The 19,484-nt window shown below is 36.8% G+C and overlaps 1 protein-coding gene across 8 annotated transcripts in view; it reads left to right on the top strand.

The window, feature by feature from the left end:
* BIRC6 (baculoviral IAP repeat containing 6) overlaps nt 1–19,484 on the top strand; it is a 177,263-nt gene that overhangs the window by 13,405 nt on the left and 144,374 nt on the right. For all 8 annotated transcript variants that reach the window (XM_066993893.1, XM_066993895.1, XM_048047739.2 and 5 more), the window contains exons 2-10: nt 1,213–1,394; nt 4,172–4,309; nt 4,713–4,906; nt 6,878–6,989; nt 8,300–8,382; nt 9,541–9,763; nt 9,863–10,023; nt 12,068–12,126; nt 13,463–14,860. In XM_066993893.1, coding sequence (XP_066849994.1) covers nt 1,213–1,394; nt 4,172–4,309; nt 4,713–4,906; nt 6,878–6,989; nt 8,300–8,382; nt 9,541–9,763; nt 9,863–10,023; nt 12,068–12,126; nt 13,463–14,860 — 2,550 coding nt within the window. The remainder of the gene's footprint in view (nt 1–1,212; nt 1,395–4,171; nt 4,310–4,712; nt 4,907–6,877; nt 6,990–8,299; nt 8,383–9,540; nt 9,764–9,862; nt 10,024–12,067; nt 12,127–13,462; nt 14,861–19,484) is intronic.

Raw genomic sequence — 19,484 nt, 5'->3', positions numbered from 1 at the left:
TTATATAATACTTCCCAGTACATCGTTAAGACTAGTATTTGTAAAGAAGTTAAAACTTATATTTGAGTTTTTGTAGAAACCATTGTTTTTCGGTAGAAGGACTTACTTCCTTGCCTGCAGCTCTGTTGTCTGTAGAAATTCTTGTGCGAGGAATGCCAGCCTATTGCCAAAAGGACCCTGTTTTAAAGGTGAGGTAGGACCAACAGCTTCTCAGCTATCGAGTGATTCTGTGGCTCTTCAAGTGTTTCTGACTTCTATAGCAATGCTTACAACTGAGTATACTTCACGCAGACAAAGGCCTGTATTTTGTGTCCTATATTTTGAGTATGCATGAGTCATTGTTTCAGAAAATTTGGTGACGGGGGCAGCTGACATTTATTCTTGCACTGTTTTGGAGAGAGGATGCCACAAATGCAGTGTGGTCAGATTTATGTTTCCTCCATTTGAGAAGGTTTAATTTCTGTTTATCTGTATCAGAGCGTGAAGATGAAAGAATTTCGGGTTGTAGTTGTCTTTATCTGGATGCTGCCTACCAAAATTATGTTTTTTTCATTATTTGTAATAAAAACAGCATCTAGTGCCTGAAGAAAGAGAACAGGGACAGGACTTGCCTAACGCAAAATTTAAGGAAACTCCTGTTCCTGTGCAACACGAAGAGCTCTTATGTTGCCCATCCAGAGGTTTCAGATTTGCCCTTTGCATGGTGTGTCTCTGTGCTTTTAACATGCTTACAGCCTGCTTATGTAGCAGCAGCTTACATTTTCAATGAATTTACGCACTTTGCTTTCTACACAGGTAGCGTATTACATAGCTTTAGTTTTACAATCCAGCCAGCCTTAGACATGTGATAGCATCGAGTGTTTAAACATTTGGGCTTGTGCCCATTGCCACAGCCTCTGTTTACATCTGCTGACAGCCACCCCCGGCAGACATCGCTGACCTCTCCCTGGCATCGTGCGTGCAGTGCAGAGCAGAAATAAACTACCTTAACGTCTTGAAGAACACATCTGTCTTGTGTCTCTGACGATGTACAGGTGGAGACAGGGTGAAGCTTTGATGAAAGGTGTTGTAGTAGCTAATATGCTAGTTTTGATTATCTTGGGAGGCAGAGGTTTTGCTTGAGCGTTACATTACTTTCCAGAACAGATATTATAGGTCTCTTATAAAAGCTGTTTTCTAATAAGACCTTTTTTTTTGTCTTTCGCTTTACAGCTAAACCAGGTGGACGGGTGAAATGTCAGTATATTTCTGCTGTGGATAAAGTGATCTTTGTGGACGATTATGCAGTAGGATGTAGGAAAGATCTCAATGGCATCTTATTGTTAGACACAGCTCTGCAAACACCTGTTTCAAAACAAGATGACGTGGTTCAGCTTGAATTGCCAGTTACAGAGGTAAGATACAGGAGAAAAAAAAGTATGTAAATAACTCTGTCAGAAATACTGAAACCATATGTTTGTCCCTGAGTTTCTAGTGTGCTAGTAACAGTGTGTAATGGTTAAGGTTTTTAGCTATTGGCCATCACAGAGCAATAGCTTCTTGTGGTTATTCCTATCTCAGACAAATGATGCCTTGCCTCATCAGGAGCACATTATTTCAAACAAAGGAACTTTAGTGATTGGAAATAAGGACTCGTTTCCAGAGCATTGTCAGTGCTTATGTATGGTATATGCTCTTCTAAAAGTTGGTCTGGGCTGCTAGCATCCTTGGTCTTTTTTGATTGTTTTTTATACAGGCTTTCAGGGAAAAAATGTCAATTAAAAGAGCAGTTAATATGATGTTGGTACATGTGAAAAGTTAATGTTGGAATTTAATTTCTCTAATTAGGTCAGTTGGCCTGATGTGAAAAAAACAAAACACTTTTTTTCCCTGAAAAATGGTTTTCCCTTTAATGTTTGCACCCCTACAGCTGTAGTAACATTCTTTGTGATTCTACCTGGTTTGAGACAATATAACCAACCATGTAGTATCCGTTTGATTCCCTTACAGTGATACATTTTCCCTTAGGTGTATTGCTCAGGTTTGTTGCTTGGTTTAATTTCAGCTAGTGAAGTGTTTATTAGCTGAGGTCGTATGTACATTAATATTATGTTACCTAATACAAGATAGCTAATAAGGCCTTTGGTGATGAGAAAAGTAGCGTTCACCTGTGTAATAGAGAAGGGATGTAGGTCTGTGCAACAATTCAAATTATAAGCAAGACGAATTCTTTCTTTGGGAAGAGCATAGAGCATCTGCCAATGCTAATATTAAGACTAGTACATACAGTCCAAAAAAAAAAAAAAAAAGAGAAAAAGAAAACCAAGAAAAAAACCTGGACTACTGGATCCGGATTCTGAATCTTTAAAGCACTTTGTGAAAAGCACAATTTCCAATTTGGGACGGGATAAATTTTTACTGAGTGATGCACTACCAACAAAAACTTAGCCTGTGCAATGATTTCAGACATTTTTGTGCTCTTGGAGTATTGAATAATAGGTGCTTAGTAGGAGTAATAGCAATAAACTGTTACTTCACAGAGGTTTCTGCAGAGACCTTTTCAGGTTCCTCACATTTGCTGCCACTGGCATCAATTTTAGACCCTTTGTGGTTACCTACGAAATCTCGGTGTGTGTGGCTAAATAGGAAGAGGCTGACAGGTCAGCATTTCCTTTCTAAGTTTTGCTGTCATTGGTTTGTAGTCTCACCGTTTAATACCAACTATGTTTGTATCAGTTTTAGCTAAAGATTCTTTTGTTTTTAAAGAAACAATTGCAGGCCCTTATTTCAGGGTTAAGATAGTAGCATTTCTCTGTAAAGGTCCTTGCTGTAGAGAGAAATTGGAAAATATTATAGTTTGGTAGGAACAGGCTGGGAGAGGTGAGGACCAAATTGGTAAGGTGGGAGGAATTTTATTAGCAGTCTTCAGATCTTACTTTTAATTGTAAACAGGAGTTATGTGGACCTCAGAAAGTTTTAGCCGATATTAAACATCATTCAAATGCATCAGTCCAATTCCTTCATCACAGGAAGGTTAAGAACCTTTATCCAAGCAAGAGTCTTTATTTTTTGTTAGTCTAGAACTTCTCTGCAAATCTTTGCTCTTTAAGATCGGTCTGCTGGTGATGCAATGCGTTGTGTGTGCATTTCTAATAGGCGACATTGACAAGTTGTGGTATTGCCTTTATGCTGTTTTTACTTCTCCCTAGAACACTGTAAAATTATCAACTTTTACAGTTCATCTGTTGACCTTCTATCTTCTGTGAGAGATTTGTGAAGTATGAGATGTACATAATACTTTCATGGAAATCTGAGGAACGGACACAGGCTTAGCAAGGGGGCTGAGTGGCCTTATTCTGCTCTTCTCCCCTGAGCTCCACAAGCTTGTAGCCAAGCGGCCATTTGGCCATTCTGTTTGGAGCAGTTCCTGACTGTTTTTCAGATGTAGCCTACTTAACAACGGGTACAGAATGCTCTGTGCTTGGCACAAAAGGTGTACCTTTAAATCTTACCTGTGGACATGAAACTAACGCTCGGTGGGGCAAACCAAAAACAAATGGGACATGGAAGAAAAAGAAGTTGTATAAGTGGATGTTTACAGTGTTCTTTTCTAGTTCAATTAGTTCTGAGTTGTAAAAGTTCTCTAGATTTCAAAACCAGCCAATTTCTTTCTGGCTCATTTTCCAACTTAGTTTATTATACTAGCATTGTAAGTAATTTATGATAATTTTGTTACAGTGTTGTTTTGCTCTGTATCATCTGTTACTTTTCTTTATATATAAAGATACTCAGAAAAATGTCAAAACTTGTGGACTCATTTTTTGTCCCTGAAAGTGAATGAATCATTCTGAATGAAAAGCCCTGGGTAATACGTGATTTTATTTTGCTTGGCTTTCATATGTGATGTATTAATTGTTTATGTAACTGACTTGTTTAACATTTGGTAATACAGTACCTGAGGGAACTTGCAATAATTACTGAAATTACTGCAGATATTTATCCATTGGTTGGGCTACAAACTAAAATCTGGAACTACTTGCTCAACTTTGGGTCTTCTATGGGATTATGCTGATATAACATACACCAAACTAGGTGTGCCAAAGTGCATTTCCCAGAATAACAGAACAGTTGTAGTTCTCGTCTGTAGCTATTCAACGTGGGTGCTAACTGCTCTTGCACATCTGCATTTTAGGCTCAGCAGCTGTTATCTGCTTGCATAGAAAAAGTAGATGTTTCTAGCACAGAGGGATATGACTTATTCATCACACAACTGAAGGATGGTTTAAAAAATACCTCACATGAAACAGCAGCAAATCATAAAGTTGCAAAGGTGAGAATTTGTTTTCCTACTGTCTAGCATGGATTCCCAACTCAAATTTGCATGCATACCATTATCGAAGCATACAGAGTGCTTGAATTAGTGCAATGGATTTATTTTGGAGAGGATGAAATGTATTATGTGTTCCTTAGTTCTTCTGAGTGAAATTTTACTTATTAAGCAAGAAACTAACAGGGTACTAAGCTTAACATTTTGAAGACACTAAATTTCCTTGTATTATGTCCATGCTGCTTTTGTGTGTCTGTTCTTGTATTACTTAAAGCAATTGAAATCATGAAAGAATGCAATACGTGCATTTGTTTTTGCTTTTGACACCTTTGTGAACTATTTGTTGTGTAGATGTTAAAATCTTAAAATATATTTACCTGGGCACTTTTTTTTCCCCTTAATTTAGTGGGCAACGGTTACGTTCCACCTTCCTCATCATGTTTTGAAGTCTGTCGCCAGTGCCATTGTAAATGAACTCAAGAAGATAAATCAAAATATTGCTGCCTTACCTGTAGCATCCTCTGTGATGGATAGGTTATCTTACCTCTTACCCAGCGCACGACCAGAACTTGGTGTGGGACCTGGTCGATCTGTGGACAGGTACGTTAAGACAAAATAAATGATGAATTTGACCCCTTAGTTGGATCAGAATAAGCTCCAAAATTACCTTATTTGCTGAAAGGAAAAAAAAAAAAAAAAGAAGAATTAGTCCTGCTCTGTATGTTCTTGCTCTTACACATACAGCTAATCAACTGTTTAATGCAAAACGCACTGTACCTATTACTAAACTTAGAGAAACCTTTGAGTACCAGAAGGCTTATGTTTGGATTCTGACTTGAGTGCACGTCAGATGAATTCATTTTGTTCTTAATCCCAAAATACATGTTCAGAAAGGTGACATATGCAGCCCGAAGTTAAGGTCCCCAGGTGGTACTATATATAACATGTTAATATGTTGTGTTCATCCATGTTTTATTCTTCATAATGTTTAGTTATGGTTGTTGCTGGACAGCATAGTGCACGTGACTAGTTACTGGAGTTACTGGCTGTATGTAAGCTAGTATTATAAACCTTAGGAGGCTGCAATGTTAAGATATTCAGAAACTGCATGGCTTTAAGAGCTGATGTATGCCTCTTTTGAACACAGAGTGCACACATTTGTCTACCAAAGTTAGAGCATACACACTATGCTACATCATGAAATCAATTCCTTTTCCTTCATGCAGGAAGGAGTTATGCCCTTGCTTTGTGTTTTAGAGGATAAAGTTTAGGAATTTGTTACCTTTGAGTGTAAATGCAACTTCTGAACTCTCTAGTCACCTGCTATGTGTTTGGGATCAGAGAAAATTTACCTCATAGACTGTTGCTTCATCTCTTTCTGATCCAAGTGATATTGTGTAAGTAAGTGAGTAACCTACTATTTTAACCTTCATAAGCTGAGACTAGTTAGAATACTGATAAATCTTCAAAGTCTATAAATGAATGCCTTCTTGAAAGTTTCTATGTAAATACTATTTTGCAAGTATATCATTATATGTTACAGTTCAAATAATTAAGAAAAAAAATGTGTGATTGCATCTCTTACCTCCCCCCCCAAACCTCCAGGTCTACCTTTACCTTGCCATATTGTATTGTTGGTTAGAGCTCTCTGAGGTCAGTTTGTGAAGACGGTTTAACGTCAACTTACGACACCCCTTTAATGGGTGTTAAAAGAGTACTTTACTTCCTTGGTGGGAAATGTTTCATATATCCATTCTCTTGCAAGGCAGCAAGAAACTCTTGGCACTGAGGGGAAGAAGCAAGAAGTGAGGCACTTTTCCATCGAACAGTGTTAGTTCTTCCAGCCATATGTACCTTTCTGTGCAGGATGGTGAATTGTGGGTTGATACTGGAGAACTTCAGTCAAGGAAAACCAAAAGATGATAGCTGTTTCTTATGTGCTATTTCAGATGAGAGATATGCACTGAAATTAAACAGGGAAGGTGGGGAAAAATGGTGCTTATTTTCCTTGTAGGTGTTGCATTTACAGAGGATTTCAGATTTTGTGATTAAATAGTCTGTAATTTTCAAATATTACAATATGCAGTGAGTGACAAACATTGGGAAGTTTGTACTGCGTGTATTCAGTCAAGCTTAAAATATCCCTTTGGGGTATTTTAAAATATGTATTTTCTTACCTGTTCAGTTGATAAACCCAAATTTCTACAGTAGTCATCATTTAAAAAATGAGAAAAAAATAGAAAAAAAAACCAACACATTTTCTAGGAGTTCTGTTAGGCTAGATTCTTAATCTTCCTTAAATGCAGAGAAACTCTGGATATTTGATGCTTTGTGGCAGTTAGGCCAAGTAAGTTACACAGGAGCTTATTTTGTTTATTCCACTTTTAAGGCCTCTGGGTTGCTGTGTACTGCTTTTGGTCTTTTGCTGAGGCACTTCAGGCACCTACCTGTGTTATTTCTAACAGTTGCTAAAGCATTGAAAATGTCTCATAATTAGTTTACTTTGTTGGTTTTTGTTTAGTTATTCTGACTGGCAGTTTTGGATAATGTAGGGTTTTTTTGCCTTTCTAGGTCTTTGATGTATAGTGAAGCTAACAGAAGGGAGACTTTCACGTCATGGCCTCATGTGGGTTATAGGTGGGCACAGCCAGATCCTATGGCTCAAGCTGGGTTCTATCACCAGGTAAAAGGTTTTGTTGTTCTTAGTGTTTGTCTCCTAAGTGACGATTTGGGGAGGAGAAAAGTACTTTATTTTTTTTCCTTAATGGATTTCCAAAATAATTCAGAAAGCATAATGAAAAAAATGTCATTCAGCTCTTTTTTTCGTGCTGTTCCATATTTTCATGCCTTGAGGTTGCTTCTTTCTTGTATAGATCACAGAAAACGTTGTTCTAACTTAAGCATATAAAAAGCTCATAAGTATCAGATAAATCTGAGTTAAATAACAACAATAAAGATGAACTTGGTAGTTACACAGCATCTCTTTTTCTCCTCATGAGATTGTTGAGTAAATATTCTTGCTTTTTACAATACAAGTGAAGCAGAAAAAGCAGTAAGCCCGACGTCAGAGATTTTTTTAACTACATTTTCCCAGGGGGACTTAAAGAAAACTATATTGTAACAAACAGCAGTCCTAGATCACATTACTAAATTACTGAGCTTACTGAATACTACAGCCTCAACATTTTACTCCACTACTCTTTCCTATTCATTTTTTTCATTTTCTGAGGTTATTTTCACGTATATAAAAAATGTGTTAAATACTTATGTATGGTATGGATTTACGTAGTGCATGTTGTTTGACATCCATATTGTCTGTCTTATTATGTCATCCGCAACATTTGATAGGTGCAAATGGATAATGTTTTTCTGAAGTGCTTTTGAAAAGAGCATGTTCAGGAGGGAAAATACAGGAAAAAAATGTTAGAATTATATCTGCATGTTCCCAAGTGTATCTCAGTGACTTGAAAAGTAGTCATGAAAATGCTAAGTTTTAAGAGAATGGAAAATTCTATTCTTTTCCTCTGTCACTTCAGCTTGTAACAACCATCTTTGCAGAGGAGTGATATCGAATGCTTTATATTTCAGCAGATTGAAGACATAATAGGAAATGTTTTTTCAACTTGTATTTTTACAAGCATGCAAATGTACAGTTAAAATTTTGAAGCTCAGCAGAATTTTTGAACGTTATGAGTTTTCTCCAAAGAAAAAAATGTCTTAATAGTGAAGCTGTTCACTTGTGTTCTCATCTATTTCTGTGTGGCTTTTAATCAATGGCTTGGACAGGTGTTGTTTCTGGATCTCTTCTGTAGAAATGTTGTGTATCAAAATTTTTTATGTGAAATATTTCCACTTTATGTAATTTTTGTCCTTTTATACATTTGATGTTGTGCTTTGCTATGCCACTAGAAGAAGGAGTGGACTTGATTACCTAGCTAGTGTTTTGTGTTATATAGCTGTATGAATTTCAAGTGTTCCTTCTTATTTTTATAGCCTGCTTCATCAGGAGATGACAGAGCCATGTGCTTTACCTGTAGTGTGTGTTTGGTATGCTGGGAGCCTACAGATGAACCTTGGTAAGTTCAATAATATTTGAAGTAGACAGGTTTATGTTGAAGATGTTAGAAATCTGGAGGACAAAGGTCTGCATATCTTGATAGGATTTCTGAGTTTAGGAAGTTACACTGATGTGAATGGATTTCCAGAATGATTTCATGGGACTAATCACAAAATACTTTATTGTGCTACGTCAAACTTCTGTATGGTACGAAAACCCAAGAAATTGCAGTTAAATTTCTTAATTCTAGTTTGCTATTTCATTTAAATTTTTTTTGTGACAAAGATGGCAGCCAACGTTTCTTTGTATGGTTCTAAATCCAGTCTTCTGTACAACTGTGAAAAGAACACAAGTTCTTAAACTGCAGCAACCATGCAGTACGTATTTGCCTTTTACATAAAGTTGTAAGCTCCATTACTAGTTTCCTGAATCAGCTAGAATGGTGCATATTGACAGAAATACAGGACCTTATATTGATTTAAAAGGGACCTTAATGTAATTTTTGTCATGGCTATTTGGTAATTTATAATCATTATTTCAGCGCATCAGATTCCTGACTTGTTGGAAACTTTCCTTATTAACATGATGTTTCACAGTTGCCATCTCCTTTTCCTTGTTAATTTCCAGACATTTTATAGTAGTGTAATTGCTCTTTGTCCTGTCTCTGCTTCATTATATATCAAGGTTAGAAGTTTGTTGTGTTCTTTATGCTTCTAGGTCAATGTGTCATTTAGGGCTGTTTTCAATTTCAATTTTTGTGTGGGTATAGAAATAAAAATGGGATATTGCAGCTTCTTATTAAGGCTACTTATAATAATACCTCATGGTATTGGAATTCTAATGTATGCTTTTTTTTTTTAATTCATGGTAATGTGACGAACTACTGTCTGTAGAAGTTTTTTTTTGATGTATGATTTTTAGGACAGATGTATGATTTTTATGGGACAGATTCTTCCATTTGAATGTGACTACCCAGACACAAAGACCAGTGGCTTTGATACAGTTTGCTATTAAGAAATAGCAGGGAAAAATGTTTTAGTGAATTTCTTATATATTTGACTACAAAACGGTTCAAATGGTTCAGTTACAGGGCTTCAAGGGCTGAGTTTGTATATGACGTGTATGTTTTTCAAAGTAAGAAATCAATTTTGATATGTTTTGTTTTTAATATGAAAAGGTCTGAACATGAGAGACATTCCCCAAACTGCCCGTTTGTCAAGGGTGAGCACACTCAGAATGTACCTCTTTCAGTCACACTGGCAACAAGTCCAGCACAATTTCCCTGCACAGATGGCACTGACAGAATAGCCTGCTTTGGGTCTGGAAGTTGCCCTCATTTTCTAGCTGCTGCAACAAAGCGAGGAAAGATCTGCATATGGGATGTTTCCAAACTTATGAAGGTATACAATATAACTAATTTTTATTAACTGATTACTTGTGATTAAGCATGTCCTGATACACATCAAAGATCTCTTCTGCTTTTTGTTGTTGTTTCTCAGGTCCACTTAAAATTTGAGATCAATGCATATGATCCAGCTATTGTGCAGCAACTTATGTTATCAGGAGAACAGAGCTCAGGGGTTGACTCAAGGAGACCAACACTAGCATGGCTAGAAGATTCATCTAGCTGCTCAGATATACCAAAATTAGAAGGAGACAGGTATGCCACTCTAAAAAATTAGCAGTGAGAAATTCTGCTTTGTAAATGGTAAATATTGTTCAGTTAAGTCATGTTTTGTGAAATATAAGATCAGTATGTTTTTTTTATGGAGTTTTTTTTTTTTAATCCTTATATGTCTGTACACAGTTCAAAACTTGAAAAAAAAAATCCATCTTTAAAGCTAGTTCCATTTTAGTCCCACTGTTTCAGTTATTTAATCTCCACTAATAGAGATACCAAATCTTACTGCTGCTCTGTGCTGATGTTCCAGAGACAGAAGAGAGCAAGGAATACAAGTTCAGGAACAGCTTTTCATTTGAATTTTGGATTATGTATTTCAGGTTTTGAAAGCAAAGGGTACTTGCAGGCTTTTAGAATGTGTTTTTTTCCTGATTGCTTCTCCTTAATTTCTGCTTATGTCATTCTGAAAATAAATTATGTGGATGTGGTAGGAATTGCTTTCATTTGTACTTTTAACGCATGCATACAGACTCTAAACGATGAGACAGTCCTGTCACAAGCTTTTAAACAAGCTAGAGTATGCGCTGACACTTAGTTCCATGTGAGAATAAGCAATATTCTTTAATTTATGCTTCTTACAGTATGATACTGGAAACTCCTTTCTCATATTAATAAAACTCAAAGAAAAGAGTGAATCATTATTGGAAATCTCAGGACAAAAGGTGTTTGTGGGTTCTTTTTTCTGAATGTTTCTTCTTAAAAATCAGTATCAGAAAGTAACAGTGCTGCTGCACACACAGGAGTAAACATTTTTTTTAAGTTTGGTGTGATTCCTACAGTACTAAAGAGCAAATATGAAGCTTGCTGTTTTGAAGAGCATATGTAGAAACGTGGGCAGCATTAGAGGATGCTGTCTGTAGGCCTAGCAGCCAATCATTACTAACAGCTGCTGAAATTTAGGCTCTGACTGTAGCTTTAGGGCTGTAAACTCCTGGAGAGTTAAAGAATTAAGCCATTTTGAATAGGTGGTTAATGGATAGTACAATGGTGCTACTCAAGACTAAGCATCTTCCACTCTACTTAATCTTTATGAAGTTTACTATCACTTTCCCACCCAAGGGGAAGCTGGATGATGAAGTATTGAATCATTGCTGTCTTCAAGTGAAGGTTGATCAGGTTTGAATTTAAAAAGACTCTCTTTCTTGGGCCTGAGGAGAAAGCATCCGGTTTGTTGAAATGTGGCAATCTGACTGGTACTGAGAATTATTATACCTGAAGGTACAAAGGCACTGCTGTACTTATTGTATGAAAAGGTCTCGTAATAGCAAATCATTTTCTTCTATTAGGAAAGCCAGATGGGTTAAAGCTTCATATATTCTTAGGACTACTGAATGGCCTGTTTCTCTTCAAGAGGGATCTTGACCAGAAACTGCTTTTATGAAAACATGACTCATCTGGTAGTATTTTTTTAAAGCAAAGTGGTGTTTTGTATACTGTTTCTTTAAGGAAGGGGCTCTGAGGAAGTCAAAATCTATTCAGGTATTTTGAACCATGGAATGAATGCTCATAGGATGGTTGTTGGTGGCTGCTGTGCTGTGGGAGAAAGTCAGTACACGTGAGTGGAACAGGACTACCCTGAACCATGATAGTTTCTGGGCTAGGTACAAAATTGCTTGGTAGAATTGGAAACCAGTCTGGCAGCTCCACCTTTCAGATACTATTTTGAGCAACTTTTGAAGAAGGTGTCGGCGTTTTTTCTAAGTATTGAATGTTTGTTTGCTTTTGTGGTTTGTCTGAAAGATTTCTGAGAACTGGCTTTTATTTTCATTCAATTTATGTCTGAATTACGGGGAATACAATAGTAGAATGAGGCAAATTGAAAGCCAGTCTACTGGCTCAGTTACTGAGGAAAAAAAATCATGATGTTAGTGTCTGACATTCAGCAATGGATATACAATGCTGACTAAAAGAAACGCAGGATAATAACCAACATTTGATTCTTTTTACCTTTTTTTTTAAATTTATTTAAAAATAGGAATGCAGCAACAGTGTACATGGTGTCATTCATACTTTTTTTTTTCAGTGATGACCTACTGGAGGATTCGGACAGTGAAGAGCATTCCAGATCAGAATCTGTGACAGGTGGGTTATATTTGCTCTGTATAGTAGTTCAGAGGTCAGAAAGAAAATTGTTTTTCTCAGGCTCTTAAGAAATCCCTGTTGTAAGCAAAGGATATGTATTCATAGTATTGGGGGGGGTGGGAATGAAGAAAAAAAATGACCTGGAAAACAGTGCCGATAGTTAAGTCATTATTTGTGTGGTGGGAGAGAGTAGATACAGGGGAGAGAAAAAAAATCACTTTGGTTAATAAATGTCTTATTTGACAACAAGCATTGCTTATCTTGCTGTCAATAAAACACACAAACCAAGTTAAAGGAACTTACTTAGAACAGGAACAAATTAGAGCTGCACAAAACCCTTTAAATTCAGAGGACTGCTAGAGAAAGTTCCTGTATCTTGATTGTTTCTCTGTATGTATGGTCTTTGATAGAAATTTACTTTTTTTTCTCATCCTGAACAAAGCTTTCAAATGGAAGCAGTACAATGCTATGTATGGTGTTTGCATTGTTTTCTTAGAGGTCTAACCAGAAATTTTGATGGGTGGGAGGATTGCATGCTTGCTTTTCATAGTTCGTTTACACAGCTTAATCAAGAGCAGCAGGGAAGGAAGTAAAGAACGTGCATGTGCATACACACAAGGGAAAAAAGACGATGTTTTTTTCAACAAAAGTATTTATGAAGATGATGTTTTATCATTTATGCTTCAGTCTTGTCTTATCTGGATTTTTCCTTTGTAATCAATTACATTTTTGCATTACTTAATTGAACTCTTCCGATTCACTGTTATTCTTGCAGTGCTGTTTAATTTCATCAGGCCCATCTGAACTGTTTACAGTGTTGTGTTTTATAGTAGCTTAGAGAGCTTTTCGTATTGTCTGTTAGGTGGTGGTAACTCAAGCTTTAGAGTAAAATTAAGTGTTTTACAGCTGAGAGTGGAAAATGAATCTGCTGAGTTGCAGATTGTAGATGGTGCTGAGCTGTCTAGGAAGAGGGGTGGTGGTACAGGGTAGAACATGAAATGAATCAATTGGATTAGTTGGGTTTTAGTATGGTGGTCTAACCTGAGTAAAATAATTGTTGAAAAGATCTTACTGTTTATCAGGAGAGCTATTGTCCTGTTTTCTTTACTTTCACTCATTGATAAAATCAGGAGAACCATTAGTCTATGTAGAAAGAATGTTTCTAGGCCTTTTCTTTTGTTTCATGACTAACAAGTCTTGAACTTACAGAATGTCACAACATCCTGAAACTGTAGAGCAGAAACTTTTCCTTAATTATGAGAATAAGTCCATAATATATGTAATGCAATTCCTTTTTATTTTAAACATATATTACATTAATCATTTCTGTTTAAAGGGCATACATCACAAAAAGAAACTATGGAAGTCAGCCTTGATATAACAGCTCTCAGCATTCTTCAGCAACCTGAGAAACTTCAGTGGGAAATTGTTGCAAACGTTCTGGAAGATACGGTTAAGGATCTAGAAGAACTTGGTGCAAATCCCTGTTTGGCCAACTGTAAGAGTGAAAAGATGAAGGAAAAACATCTGGAACAACACAACATTCCCTTTCCTTGTTTATTAGCTGGAGGTCTCTTAACATACAAATCACCCGCTACCTCTCCTGTTAGCAGTAACTCTCAGCGGTCACTGGATGGCTTAAGCAGGACTCGAGGTGAGAGTGTCTCGGAACAGGGATCAACTGACAATGAATCCTGCACTAATTCAGAACTGAATTCCCCTCTGGTAAGGAGGACTTTACCTGTATTGCTGCTATACAGCATTAAGGAGTCTGATGAAAAAGCAGGAAAACTTTTTTCACAGATGAACAATATTATGAGTAAAAGTATGCACGATGATGGTTTCACAGTTCCACAGATCATTGAAATGGAGCTGGACAGCCAGGAACAGTTGCTGTTGCAGGATCCCCCTGTGACTTACATTCAGCAGTTTGCAGATGCTGCAGCCAACCTAACTTCTCCGGACTCGGACAAGTGGAGCTCTATGGTTCCCAAGCCTGGGACTTTGGTTCAGTGCCTGCGTCTGCCAAAGTTTGCAGAGGAGGAGAACCTGTGTGTAGATTCAATCACTCCTTGTGCAGATGGAGTTCATTTGTTAGTAGGACTGCGGACTTGTCCTGTCGAATCTCTGAGTGCAATAAATCAAGTAGAGGCCTTGAATAATTTAAATAAATTAAACTCGGCACTATGTAATAGAAGGAAGGGTGAAATAGAATCAAGTCTTGCTGTAGTGAATGGCACAAGTATCGATGTAATCCAACATGAGTCACCAGCAGATGTACCAACAACTCCTTTAATAATTCAGCCTGAACAGAGAAGTGTTAGCGGTGGATACCTAGTGCTTTATAAAATGAATTATGCCACTAGAATAGTTACTCTAGAGGAGGAACCAGTAAAAATCCAGCATATCAAAGACCCCCAAGACACAATTACCTCAATGATTTTGCTCCCACCAGATATATTGGATAATCGAGAGGATGACTGTGAGGAGCCTGTAGAGGAAATGCAATTAACTTCTAAAAATGGCAGTGGGAGAGAGAGAAGATCTGAGATTTCCACTCTTGGGCACCTGGTAATAACTACTCAGGGAGGATATGTAAAAATACTAGATCTTTCAAACTTCGAAATTCTGGCCAAAGTGGAGCCACCTAAAAAAGAGGGCACTGAGGAACCAGATATGTTTGTCTCTGTGATATACTGTTCGGGCACAGACAGATTATGTGCATGCACCAAAGGTAAGACTCTAAAATTTTTTTTTCATGCTTTATATTGCCGTATTTGGATTGTTTTATAGAACGTTAGATGGTAGGCTGTAAGTTTCAAGATAGTAATAGGCAAATGCCATTGAATTTACCTACAGTTTACTTTTGTTCTAGAGAGCATGGGCTCCGTTCCTCCTCTTAAATGTGGATTTTCATGTCTAAAATGGGGATTACTCTTGGATATGTCCAGTGTACTGGTTAATGTTGTTGTTGTAGCGTCACAGATCTGCTTAAATCCAAAACAAAGGGATTTTTTTAATGTAATTATTTCTGTTCTGGAGATAGGTGTTTCAGAAAAATGTCTTCTGTACGTACTGGAGATATTCAAGACAGTAGAGAAGGTGATGCTTTTGTACCTTAATCCAGTGATAAGTTATTAAGATTGTGTCTACTTTCAGATGGGGCTGCTGGTTCTGCTCAGGCCTTTTTGCAACTGGAATTATTCTGTCTTGACTCTGAGAGCCAGGACCATGTATGCGGGATTTTTAAATCCTTTTTAAGAAACACAGTACATTTTGAGGGGTAAAGGGCAGGTGGGAGAGGAGCCTAACTGAAGTCCAGCCAACTGCTGCTTCACAGGAGAAGAGCTGAACCTGCCCCTACCACCCTGAATTCCTCCATGCGCCAGTGTCCTTATTTAGCTTTCCTGCACTCCAATGCAGCAAAAGTGGAAATGCTTAGTCTCTTTAAGTGCTAAGCTGCTGGGATGGTTCACACATCACAGAGGAACTCCCTCCATGTTGAACTTTATCTCCTCTAGAATTTCAATTGTCACATTTACACTTTCTCAGTTGCATCATGTTAATTATGTAGTCTTCAGATGAGTGGCTGTTAAATCAGGCCTACTTGTTTTTTCTAACTGATAGTCTAGCTTATTGTAAAAATTTTGCCTGCTAAGGACTCTGTGTTTATCACATACCTACTGTGAGTTTTGGCGGTGGAAACTTTAAATTTATTTTAATATGATTGAAAACATTGAGTGTTAACAACTAGTATTGATATTTGCAGATTGCCAATGGAAACATTTGGATTTATTACATTGTCCTCTTTTGGTAGAAACAGCTATTGAACTGTTTGAGCTTTATTTAATAATGCACATTTTTTCCTAGTTAAAACGGAGCTCTAACCCAAAGATTAATTGCTTTTGAAAACTGTATGTATCATATAGATATTTCTTATTATATATCATTATTTTATATGTATATACATGTCATGTTTTTACCTCTACTGGTCAAACATCAAATCCCATTTAAAAACAACCTTGCTAAGCATTTTCCCACAGGATTGTACTGCTATTCATTTAATTCTCACATGAAATCTATTCTGTCTGTCTTGTGTTTAAGGCTAATGACAATAGTTAAAGGACTTGCTGTTTCTGTGCATGCTATTTTCCCATCCAGTGTTAGCGTGTATGGTAATGATGTTCTTGTTGTGTTTGGTATTACCTAAACCTGTTTTGGGACCTCGAATGTAAGACGCAGGTCTGTTGATCTGGGAGCATTTATTCTGTGTGTGTAGGAGTATTTGTCTCTTCTGCCTTTATAATCACCACTTCTGTTACTGACTGGAGAATAGTTTGTCTTCCTCATAATAGACAAGGACATCATTCTGCTTTTTCAGTAAAAACCTCTTTATTTTTTTCTGAGAGTGCTATAGTGTCCATTTAGTAATTTATAAATACCTTTGCAAGTTCTTTTGTTCTTGCTGCCTTTAAGATGACTGGGATTCTCTTTTTGTTCTGTGGTCGTGTAAACCAGAGGCAATCATTCCTCTGCCATCAAATTTCCCCTTTTGAATATAGTACTTTAATAACTCTTCAATTTTTTATTCATTGATTGTTCCTGCCTTTGATTTACACCCACCACGCCTCTATCTAGAACTTGTTTTTTTGTTCTGCAACCATTTTAAAATGAATTTCAAAAACATTTTGGTTGTTTAAATATCTTTAGAAGTTTTCAATTTATATATATATATATATATATATATATATTTACATTTTGGTCACTTCTGCTTGTATAGTTTTTTCACTTTTGAGAAATTAAGTACAAAGTCATCACAAATGTCTAGGGACCAATATTCATTAGAAGTCTGGATTTCAGGATCTTATACAAGATACATCTGAAACCTTTGAGTCCTAGTATTTTATGCTGAAATTTGGAGCTTTTTAAAGAATGATCTGATCTTAAGTATAAATAAAAGTACTTTATAAAACTCAGAAATACTAAAAGAAAGAGCAAACCAAAAAGCTCAACTATTTACTTAACTTATTCAAATATACACCAAGATTTAGAATGGAAAAACAATATAAGGAATAGATTTCCCTTAACTTTCGTTCAGTCATAACCATCCTTTAATCCTGCTACTGTAAGTGAGTAAAATTGCTTCCTTATCTGCCAGATGGCCAAAAAGATTTATCTTTATTTTGTCTTAAATGCAGTTTTCTTAGGCTTCTTCCAAAATCCCTTTGCAGTCTTTGCTCTTCTGTCTTAACTGCCATGTAGGGGATGTGTCTGCACTCAGACCGTGTAAGGAAGATCGGTGTTGAAAGGAGAAGGGCCGCGTTCACCGGTGTGTTGAATGTTAATCCTAGCAAGTAGCTTGCAGTGCAGTGACGCAGGTGAAAATGTTAAGTAAATGCCTTTGAACAAACATGCACTGGAAATGCTTGGAGGTCATGGGAAAAGTGTTCAAGAATATAGGCTGAGCAGTATATTCGTTACTATTTACTTGCTTAGGTGGTGGGAGAAGGTACTTGAACATCTCCAAGTTCTGGACGTAGAAAAGCCAACTCTCTCTGCTGTTCCAGGAGAAGATGCTTGTTGATGTGCTAGCATCCTTGGTAGATCATAATTTTCTCTGTAGCTGCCCTTAAGATATAACTGGAAAAAAATATATTTGTGTGAATGGGTGTCTCAGGCTTAGAGTGTTTCTATGTAAAGATGTTTTCAACTTGCATTTGACTTCAACCATCTTTGTGGGTTGGGAATAATTATTCTTATCCCACTTAAAAATATTGCACCTTGGTGTCAGCCTCAGGTGCTTCTCTGTGAAGGAGTGTCTGTAGTTGACCTCTGGGGTGAGGTGTTGAAGTATATTCTTGGTTCCAGTTCTGTCAAGCAAAGAGTAGACTTTAATCTCTGTGTGTTTTGCTTTCTTCTCTTACCCTTGGCCAAGGTAAACTATGGTTAATATCCCTCTTAGCAATGCTTTGTTATCACTTGGGTCTTTTAAACACTTTTATATTGTGTCATTAATATGAAACTTGGCTTAAATTCGGTAGCATCCAAAATATTCTTTATTATTAAACTATGGAGCAGGCTGACAGCCTTCTAGTGGTACTTGAACTCTGTTATCTGGTGTTTAAGAGGACCAGATATAATTCGCTTTGGATGGGTAAATTTCAAGGGATACAGTTATCATTGCACTCTTTAAATCTGTTTTCATCTAATCGTTTTTCCTTTAACTACTACAGGCCTACCAAAAATTGCTTAAGTAAACAGTCCACAGCATACATTCTACTATTATCTTTTCTTGGGTTGTTTTGGTTTGTTTCCTTAGTCTTTCACTGCTACCGATGTTAGGAACTTCAAGGTCTGAATCTTTCTGAAGAAATATTATGAAGTAGGGAAGTGGGGTGGCATTTCAAATAAATCAAATGCTCTCAGAAGTAGAAACTTTCAGGGTGTTGCTGTGATAAATAAAGCAAGTACTTTTCACCCAGACTGTATGATTAAGTAGGTGCTAAAATCTGTATAGTGGCTTTTGAGTGCTTGAGTATGTTCAAGTCTGTGAAGTATTCTTGGATTGTGCTCACCTGAAGTTTGCAATCTAATTCTTTCACAAATCTGCTTTTCAAACATCCATAGCGAGTGAAGGTTTTGGAGTAAATCATTTCCATATTGATTCCCCTTGAAAATGTTAGTATTTGGTTTCGCATTACAACTAGCAAAAGTCTCAACAGAAGGTTGATTTGATTGTTTTAAAAAATGATTCTTCAGTAGTTTTCTAAATTAATTTAGTTATATTTTCAGTTTAATTATTGAAGTAGTTTGGGGAAAAGCAGTGGGAAGAAAAAAGTAATGTTTCTACTTGTTTTCATCATAAGAAGGAAGAACTTTACTGCTTTTTTATTCTAGCAATCCTCTTTTCTACCTATGTTGCTTCCCAGCTCCACTTGCAGTTGCATAACCAGCGTCTTGCACGTCATGTTTTCTAGAGCACATTGGATCAGTTCTGCTGGATATTGTCTTTTTCCAAATTACTTAAAAAAAAAAACTGGAAGCTGTAGAAGAAGACCACAAACATTGTATGTAATTCATCCTGCACATTAATACCTTAGCAGTTGTATTATACGTTCATCTATAAGCTCTTTTTTCTTTAGATGTCTGTTTTGCCATGTTTGGGGCATTCTTTTTGTGTTTATAATTTTACCAAGTTCTTGCCTGCGGTGCTGCGTTATAACAGGATTTTTTGTCACTCCCCTTTGTTGAGGAAGTAGCGATTTTTCAGAGTGAAGTTTGGTCTTGTTAAAAATGAGTTGTATACGCTAATATTTCTTGTAGCAAGCTTGACAGAACTGGATGACACTTCCACACAT

Source organism: Anser cygnoides, chromosome 3, assembly GCF_040182565.1.
Source record: "Anser cygnoides isolate HZ-2024a breed goose chromosome 3, Taihu_goose_T2T_genome, whole genome shotgun sequence".
Classification (NCBI taxonomy): Eukaryota; Metazoa; Chordata; class Aves; order Anseriformes; family Anatidae; genus Anser; species Anser cygnoides.
This window is presented reverse-complemented; position numbering and strand designations above follow the sequence as displayed.